This window comes from Thalassophryne amazonica, chromosome 10 (genome assembly GCF_902500255.1).
Source record: "Thalassophryne amazonica chromosome 10, fThaAma1.1, whole genome shotgun sequence".
Lineage (NCBI taxonomy): Eukaryota > Metazoa > Chordata > Actinopteri > Batrachoidiformes > Batrachoididae > Thalassophryne > Thalassophryne amazonica.
The window spans coordinates 36,187,721-36,197,406 of record NC_047112.1 but is presented as its reverse complement, the minus strand read 5'-3'; the positions used below and the strand labels follow the sequence as shown (position 1 = coordinate 36,197,406).

The window sequence follows — 9,686 nt, the reverse complement described above, 5'->3', positions numbered from 1 at the left end:
ATAACAGTCATCGGTACACAAAAGAGTGCAAGTGCACTCTAAAGTTTAAAAAAAAAAAAAAAAACAGGGCATGGCCATAAAAATGACACCTGCATTGGTCTGAAGCCAGTAATAACACCTGCGCTGTGCGTTGCTCAATGCATTGAGTGGAAGATAGGGCCCTTGACGTTTATGAATGTCAAATCTGTGCAATAGTAACTTTTCATTTCAGAAGATTTGAATTTGCAATAAACCAAGAAACAAATTACTGTACACGTAAGAATATCCATAAAAATTACATCCATGTTGTGTTGGATGTTTTGCACAGCACATTTAATATTTCTGAAAATTTTAACAGACATTATTGACTAGGACAAACACGACATGTCAGTTTTTCAGATGTTGTGAATGTTAATACACATTTGCTGTAGGTAGTGGCTTTAAATATTAATTGCACTTTATCGATGTATTTCTGTCTTATCGCCGTTGCACTGGCTGCCGTGCATTTAAGAGAAAGTGGCTGCACACCACCATAGACCTCATGATGTATCTGATGTTTGTTCTGCACACAATAGATGACAGTCTTGTCAACGTTTTCTTGAAAAAAAGACTGCCATCTAGTGGGTTTGGAAAAAACTGCAAATGCTTCATGATGCCTCACTTGGTCGTCAGTATCAGTTCTGCCTAATTTTTTGTTGCTTTAACCCTCAGTAAGATGTGTCCAGTTAGAATTTACTGAGTGGTGGGAGCGCTCCAGCTTTGACCAGCACAGCGGACAGCAGGTCGGCGGGTCCAGAGGGGTGGGGCACAGCGGTGGTGGAGGGATCGCCATGCTTGTTGTCAGAGCTCATCGGCGTGGAACCTTTCTCTTTATTCATTTTGGACTTGCCCAATCCTCCACCGAAACTAGTCTTGCTGTTCTCTGCTGTGGGGACAACAGTACCCAGGTGGGGGTTTCCCACTGTAGGACTCCCGATGGACTCCATGCTGCTCTGACAGCAGCACAGCAACCTGAAGAAGGCGGCCCTCATCTCCCTGCTGGACAGGGTGTAAATCAGAGGGTTGAGTGCTGAGTTGAGCACAGCCAGAGCGATGAACCACTCCACCTGGAGGAGCACAGGGCAGCTGTGTGGACTACTACAACCCACATCCAGCAGCAGCAGCAGGAACAGCGGCGCCCAGCACATGACAAACACTCCAAGGACGATAACTACCGTTCGCAGCAATGCCAGCGAGCGCTCTGAAGGCCGACTGCTGACCCTGCGCCCACTAGACGTCACAAGGCGGTAGATCCTAATGTAGAGAATGACGATGGCCACCAACAGTGCGCTGAATATACTGATGCAGAAGGCCACGTAGCTCTTAGCGTAGAGTGGCAGCACAGTAGAGCAAGAGGGCAGATTGTTCAGGCAGTTCCAGCCCATGCTAGGCAGCGCACTGAGCAACATTGACACAAGCCAGCAGGCCGCCAGGAGGCCAAGAAGTCTCCAACGACTTGCCGTCTCACATGGACGCAGATGCACCATCGTCATGTGTCTCTCAATGCCGATGGCCAGAAGGCTGAACGTAGACGCGCTGAGCGCCACAAACATGCTCCCCTCTCTGGCCAGCCACTGCATCGGGGTCAGGAAGTAGGTATTACGTCCGGAGGTGAAGATGTTCACCACGTAGGCCACTCCAGCCAGCATGTCTGACAGCGCCAGGTTTCCAATGAGGAAATACATGCGACTGTGGAAACGCTTGTTCCTCCAGAGAGCGAGAAGGACCATCAGGTTCTCCAGGACGATCAGCACGCAGATGAACAGCAGAATGGCCTTCTTACAAACCCCACTGCTGCGCAGCGGGTCCCACTTCCCTGAGTTGTTGTAGTGGTTGACGATGACAGCGTTCATGCCTTCCTCCAGGGTGTTTCCCATGCTGCCTGAACTTCTTGACCTTCTCAGTCTTACCAGCAGAGGTCGCCACCGCACTGGACACAGCAAAGCTTTTCAACTTGGCAGCATCACAACTGGCCTGCTCCAGGACCTGCCAATCAAATGTAGATAAAATTACTGACAAAGTCAGATTAAAAATCTGTTTTCAAGGGTCTCAAGCAAATTAAAGTAATTTTAAAAATGAAATATTTGTTTTATTAATATTTATTATTGCTATTATTATTATTGTTGTTGTTGTTGTTATTATTACTATTATTATTATTACCTTTGCCAGTGAAGTTGGAGGAGGTTGTGTTTTCACCCCTGTTTGTTTGTCTGTTTGTTTGTTTGTTTGTGAACAGCCTGGAGCCCACAATTTTTCATATATCGTTATGAAATTTTTACATATGATTCATATCCTGATAGGCAAGAACTGAATCAACTTTCCAGGTCATAGGTCAAATGTCAATGTCAGGAAAAATATTGGAAAAATGTAAAAATCCCAATCTTTAACACTGAACAAATTTTCAAGAATTCATTACTCTGTTCTTTCATATTTAAAAGTGTTATGTAGGATGGTATCCTTTATCGACTGACAAAGTTTGATCCAGATCTGATCCGGATTACAGATTTTGTGGCCATTTAAATTTAACATTGAAAACCCCATTTAATGTATATTTTACATCATATCTTAATCAAACATGCCCCAATCACTCTCATATTTGAAAGTGAGGTGCAGACTGACACTCACTATCGCCTGACGAAGTTTGATCCAGATCTGATCCGGATTTTGGATTTTATGGACATTTGATTTTAATATTGAAAAGCCCATTTGGTCTACATTTTGCATTATATCTCAATCAAAAGTGCCTCATTCACTCTCATTTTTCTTTTATGAATTTACCTACACCACCAAAATTGGATGGAGGTTCCAATTTTATGGCTGTTTGTCGATGTTATCAGCCGGTAACCAAGTGCTAAAAAGCAATAACAAATTGTATAGCAGAGATAACCAATGTTCTGTGAAAATTATCTGAAAAACAAAAAAGTTGAAAAAAAAAAAAACACCACAAAAAAACTTTGATTCACGTGCATGAACTCAATACATTCTCCTGACATTTGATCACATCTAATTTAGTTCATGAAAAGCCACTTCTAACAGGACTTTGGCATTGAAAATTTTTTTTCGAAGATAAAATTTTGTGGAACTGGAAACTAGTGTTGGCAGAGGTTTGCGCTCTATAAGTACGGTGCTCTAGTTATTATTATTATTATTATTATTAATATTATGGTACATTGTATGCTATATTTCTATTAAAACTATACATAGTGTATCCATTGATTAAAAATAATAAGTTACTTAGCACCAAATTTTCAACGTTAAACACTGAACTAGTTCTTAATTACTTCACAGTTTATTTTGTATTTTAAAGCTGTGCAAAGCTACAAATTTGTGCAATGATGGTGACGAAATAGTCTTTTCACATATATAGCACAATTAAACGTTCTATAAAGATATAGAACACAAAAGTGACACAATGTTTACATACCATCATATATACATCAATATTATCGATGTATATATGATGGTATGTGACTGTAAAAGTGATGATAAATTATATGCTGTAAATGTCAAATAATGTGACTCCTAAATATCGATCTAAATGTCTCAAAATAACCCTGAAATGATGCTGAGATGACTTCAGTCCTGATGAGGGTTTTATTAATGATTAAATTAAATAGTGCATGGGAGCCATAAAGAGAATTTCATCAAGATGACAGTTTTATTTATGTTGTTATAAATAATTTTACAAGAAGCTCTTTAAGACAGTATGGAACTGCAGAGTGCGCTGATTGTGAAGAATACAGACCCGCAGTGGAAAGCCGTTATTTTTCACTCCAGCATCAGTCAAACAGTTGATAGCTTTTGCAAGTTAACGGTCCGAACTCAACATCCCCGCGACGGATCGACGCGTAAAAGTAGAAACACTTTTTTCTCTCTCTCTCTCCTTGTGCTGATGTGCTGGTGGAAAATGTTTAATTGTTAAAAACAGTTATTCTTTGAAAGTCCATATCTCCTCTGTGTCCATATGTCAGCTTCAATGTGAAACTTGTGCTCGGAATTTGGTGCGTGAGCCGCGCACTGCAGCTGTGCCCCGCCCAGCCGCTGAGGGGCGGGATTTCCCCCCTGAACGCTCCTTAACTTTTTGAAATGCCTCTTTTTTGTTTGTTTGTTTGTTTGTTTTTTGTTTTTTTGTTCCCACACACCCCCTTTTCTTTTAGGGTTATTTTAAAAAATACTTAAAAAAAAAAAAAAAAGGTGAATCCAGAACGTCTTTGTTCCCCCCAAAATAAATAAATAAATAAAACTAATTATCTCCAAACAACTTTCCTTGTCGCAAATTTATTTTTATTATTTTATTTATTAATTCATTCATTTATTAATTCCATTTATTATTTTAATTTTCTGTAAATAGACACTAAGCCTGACATTGACATTAAAATAAAACTTTTGCTTTACATGAAAGAGTAGGTGACATGATATTTAATATATTTTTGAGAATTTAAGACTAAAATTAAACAACAGTTTGAAATGAATATTTCCCACGCGGTTACTGAAGTGATAAATAATCGGATTTTGAACCGTGCACCATAAAAAACTCCAAACTTGCAAGCGAGGCTTGAGATTGGAGAAGGAGCTGGAAGTGACGTGAGCGGGAGAACCATTTTCTTCGCAGTCACATTTGTTGGGAGTCGAGCGTATTTCTGTGTGAAAGTGCTTCATTTCTGGAGTTATGATGTGTTGTGGGCTTTTGTTCGAACACTCGTGCAGACGGAGTCATCTTATTTAAGTTTCCTAAGCATCCCGTTCATCAAAATGAGTGGGTGCAACAAGTTCGCCACACGAGAGACAAGGGGTCACCCAGCGACTCGTCTGTCCTGCACTCGCGACATTTTGAAGACAGCTGTTTTGACACTGGCCCACTGAGGAGGCAACAGCTTGGTTTCGATGTTCAGTATCCCTAAATACTGCTACCAACAGCTGTGCTGAATATAATGTCCACGGCCTCATCTGGGAGATCAACAGGGTGAGAAATTTTTATTTAACCAGGTTAGTCCCATCGAGATCTCTTTTGCAAGGGAGACCTGGACAATTATAAAGTTTCCAATTCACCTAACCTGCAAGTTTTTAGATGTAGAAGGAAACCAGAGCACCCGGAGGAAACCCACACAAACATGGGGAGAACATACAACTCCACAGAGAAAGGCCACAGGTGGGAATCGATCCCATGACCTTCTTGCTGTGAGCCAACAGTGCGATCTACTAAGGCACCATGCTGCTGTGAGAAAGCTGCTGGCAGCAGAACTCCGAAAACTGTGGACAAGCAGGCTAAACAGGCAGTGGTTAGACTGCAATCTGCCCTTCTCTTTATCAGTTGATTATGACCAAAATAGCTGGCATATCCCCAAAAACGTCATGAATATTCATTAACATCTGTAGATGGAAACAGAAGTAATAACATTCAAATATGTTCCAGCTTAGTGACTGTAACTGGACATGGGCTTCAAACAATTCCTCCCAATAAATGAGGCCCTTATCAAAATGACTAGTGTACAAACAAATATTATAATCAAGCTGTGAGTTGCCCTAATCAGATCTTCTGACTTTATTGATTTATTTATGTTCAGACATAGAGAGAGGTCCTGGAAAAACCAGGAACTGAATTTTGATGGGGCTGTCGCCGTACACGTGAGTTTGGTAACGTGGATTCCAGGGCATTTAGTGTTTCTGACTGATCTTCATTCAGCAGTTTCACACCCTGTAAGTTGTAGAATCCGTATTGATTCAGGAAACGATGTGGATATTTTTTCTTTTTTTTCAGTGTCCACATAAAACAACATAAAATGTGTGCATGTATGTGTGTGTGTGCGCATGTATGTGTGTGTGTGTGTGTGTGTGCATATCTCTGTCTTTGTATGTGTCTGTCTGTGTGCTGCTGGAGCATAGCTTTTGGGGAGCGGATTTTCCATAGACCAACAAAAAGTTGGTCTGAAGCTCAACACAGCTTTTCTCTGCTTTGCAATAACTCAAAAACAATACATGCTATCATCTCAAAATTCACCACATTAATAGAGCACATAATAAGGATGATTAAAACGTTGGGCTTGAGACTAAAGGATCCTCAGTTCAAATCCCAGCCTGACCGGAAAATCACTAAGGGCCCTTGGGTAAGGTCCTTAATCCCCTAGTTGCTCCCAATGTGTAGTGAGCACCTTGTATGATAGCACCCTGACATCGGGGTGAATGTGAGGCATTATTGTAAACTGCTTTGAGTGTCTAATGCAGATGGAAAAGCGCTATATAAATTTAGCCCATTTCCCATAAAACTTTGGTGGACATACAGTGTATATGTGCTCTTTTTCACAGGCATCAAGCATCATCGCGGCCCCCAAGTCGTACAGTCACAGTGAATGCAACATTGTGTAAACATGGTTGAAGTAAAGGTAATTTGAAAATCTTTGTTTTGGAAGGATTTCTGGTTAGATTTTATGTATAAGTTTGATATGTTGTTTTAGTTATTTTGCTGATCTGTAATGAACCTGATGCTATATAAATAGTTTGAGGTTGCTTGTTGCAACTTTTGTCATTCATTTCCTCACCAGTTGACTGCTGCCGGATCTTGGTGGTAATTTGCCTTCTGATTTGTGTGACGTGCAATTTGTGTGTGGTATACCAAAGCAAAACTATTTACATACATGGTATATATTGCAATTCAATAACTGTCATTTTTATGTAACACGTATCATCAATCAGTGTTTATTACCAACTTCACCTTTTTTATTTAAAATTCTTGCTCTACTTGGTTCATTTTAAATACTTGTCAATGTATTGACAAAGTTGGGGCAAATTTGCTTCAACCAATACTTGAGTGAGGCACGTCTTAGGAAATTTAGACTGAAAGTTGACCTCAATTCATAGACAAGGTCAACTTGTACATCTACAGTAGACATGGTGAGTTCATTAAATAATTCTTGATCCATTGTTTGCATAGAGTATGTTGGTGAATTGATGGAGATTGTGGAGGTCCTCTGGCGGGATGACCATGCCGGAGATGACAACATTGATGAGCAGCCTGAGAGATGTTCATTGACCAGAGACACAGGAGGTGATTAGAGCACATGTGTCCAGATTTCCAGCTGTGGAGATGAAGTTCCATAGATGTGTAGTATTTTGCCTCCCATAAACTTGTAGACCACTATGACCAAAATAGTTTTGTTCCATATTACACTGTGTAATTGTAATGTATGTCAGCATCTCATGGAGGGTAAACAATATCTGTGGAACAGATAGTAATACTGTTGTACGTTTATTTATTTGTCTGTCTGTCTGTCTGTCTGTCTGTCTGTCTGTCTGTCTGTCTGTCTGTCTGTTGGCAGGATTACGTCAAAACTATTGCACAGATTTTGACAACATTTTCACTACAGATAGCTATTAGACCATGGAAGACTCCACTGAATTTTGGAGATGATCCGGATCTGAATCCAGATTCTGGATCAAGATTTCTCTTTACATATGCTTTGAAGGATTATGTCAAAACTACTTCACAGATTCTCACTAAATTTGCACCACATATAGATATTAGGCCATGGAAGACTCCACTGGATTTTGGAGGTGGTCTGGATCCAGATTCTGGAACAAGATTTCACTTTTATTGGTTTTGAATGATTACTTCAAAGCTATTTAACAGATTCTCACCAAATTTGCACCACATATAGATATTAGGCTATGGAAGCCTCCACTGAATTTTGGAGGTGATCTGGATCTGAATCCAGATTCTGGATCAAGATTTCTCTTTATATATGCTTTGAAGGATTATGTCAAAACTACTTCACAGATTATCACTAAATTTGCACCACCTATAGATATTAGGTTGACTTCCACCATGTTTCCAATTGACTTGGTCTTGAATCAGCTGGTCGCGTTCTCCCAGTGATGTGTCAACATAATGGCTGCTGCTGAGGGCTGCAATCGAGTGCAGTCAGGAAACGGCTTTTGGAGTTTAGATTTCCCTTCACCCGCACACTGATCATTGACTTTTATTGTTCAGGATTTTTTTTAAATATCAACATTTCATCAATTCTAGTTCTTATTTGTGCACATTTCTTGGTGTCACCTACTCTTTATGGTAAATTTTTGGCTAAGTAGAAATGTTGAGTTTTTGCTCAGCATTTCTAGATCTGGAGGTTGATAGATGGTTTGGGGTGGTTTGTTGATGGCATTACAAAAAATTTTAAAAAAGTAAATTAATCTATGGGGTGCTGTTTGTGATGGAGCACGAAATGCGGGATGGGGTCTGGGGGATTATGGGTAGGGTTAGGGAAGGGAGAGAATTATGTTATAATTAGAGTTAGGAGAAGAGGAAGGATTATAAATAGTAAAGTTAAAAAAAAAAATCATGAAAAGCACCCCATTTTCCTAATGGGGCACGAAAAAAAAAACAAAAAAAGTGAGACTGAGTGAAGAAGGAGCTGAGCCAGAAGGCAGGGCTTTCAGTTTACCAGCTGATTTACACTCCTGTCCTCACCTATAGTCATGAACCTTGGGTAAGAATAAGATCACAAATACAACCGCCGGAAATGACATTCCTCCGTCAGGTATCTGGGATTATATTATGGACAGGGTGAGAAGATCAACTATCTGTTGTGTGGGCCGCCAGAAGAGGATGTACTGCTGGCCCACCACCAAAGGGCGCCCTGCCTGACGTGCGGGCTTCAGGCACGAGAGGGTGCTGCCGCCACGGACACAGCCGGGAGTGACAGCTGTCACTCATTAATTCCTGACAGCTGTCACACATTCTTCATCATCGCACTCCATAAAGACCAGACGTCATCTCCACCTCATCGCCGAGATATCATACTTCATTGGAGGTAATACTCTCAGCCTTTTTGTGAGATTTATAAATCTGTTATTGTGAGTGTTTGCAGGAGAACCGGTCGTTTTTGCGGAGGCTGTGCAAGACGGCGCTCCTTTTCATCTGAGACCGCTGCAACATATTGAGTGAGAGGTGGAGGTGGCATTCCCACCGCTGTTGTTACTGGGTGTACACACACCCACACTTGACTGTCTTTGTTCTTCGCCAGCAGTACCAGATCCGACAGTCGGGGACGGTGATCACCTGGGAATTCGGGACTTGGCGGCTCCAGTATTCACCAGGTTCTGTGGGGGCGGAAATCGTGTGGTTCCGGCTCTTCTCAGGACAGACGTCTTCTATCCTCGAGCCTGCCCACACGTCACCTTTGTAATTTGACTGTAATTATATTCTGAGATTGTCTGTATGTTCGTTGTGCACGTTTCACAACATTAAATTGTTACCTTTTGGCTCATCTATTGACCGTTCATTTGCGCCCCCTGTTGTGGGTCCGTGTCACTACACTTTCACAACACTATCCAGAAGAGACTCGGAGTAGAGCCACTATTTCTTTGCATAGAAAGGAGCCGGTGGAGATGGTTTGGGCATCTGGTGAAAATGCACTTTGGTTGTATTCCTAGAGAGGGCGTCCAGACACGACCAACTGAGAGCAGACCCCGGGGGAAGACCCAGGACAGGCTGGAGAAATTATATTTCCCAGCTGGCTTGGGAATGCCTCAGGATCCTCCAGGAAGAGTTACGTGACTTGGACGAGGATAAGGAAGTGTGGAATGAGCTGCTTGGTCTGCTGCCACCATGACACAGACCCAGACAAATGGCAAAAAATGAAAATGATAGATAGATAGATAGATAGATAGATAGA

The 9,686-nt window shown here is 41.2% G+C and overlaps 1 protein-coding gene across 1 annotated transcript; it reads right to left on the bottom strand.

Moving 5' to 3' along the window:
- Positions 1-571: 571 nt before the first annotated feature.
- On the bottom strand, positions 572-3,995 carry s1pr3a (sphingosine-1-phosphate receptor 3a). Its single transcript, XM_034179791.1, has 2 exons — positions 3,764-3,995; positions 572-2,004 (listed from the first exon to the last, which is right to left on the bottom strand). The coding sequence occupies exon 2, from the start codon at positions 1,893-1,895 to the stop codon at positions 705-707; it is 1,191 nt and encodes a 396-aa protein (XP_034035682.1). The 5' UTR covers positions 1,896-2,004; positions 3,764-3,995; the 3' UTR covers positions 572-704.
- Positions 3,996-9,686: the final 5,691 nt, after the last annotated feature.

Coding starts and splice junctions, on each gene's coding strand:
- s1pr3a (XM_034179791.1), bottom strand. CDS start 1,895: ATGGGAAACACCCTGGAGGAAGGCATGAACGCTGTCATCGTCAACCAC.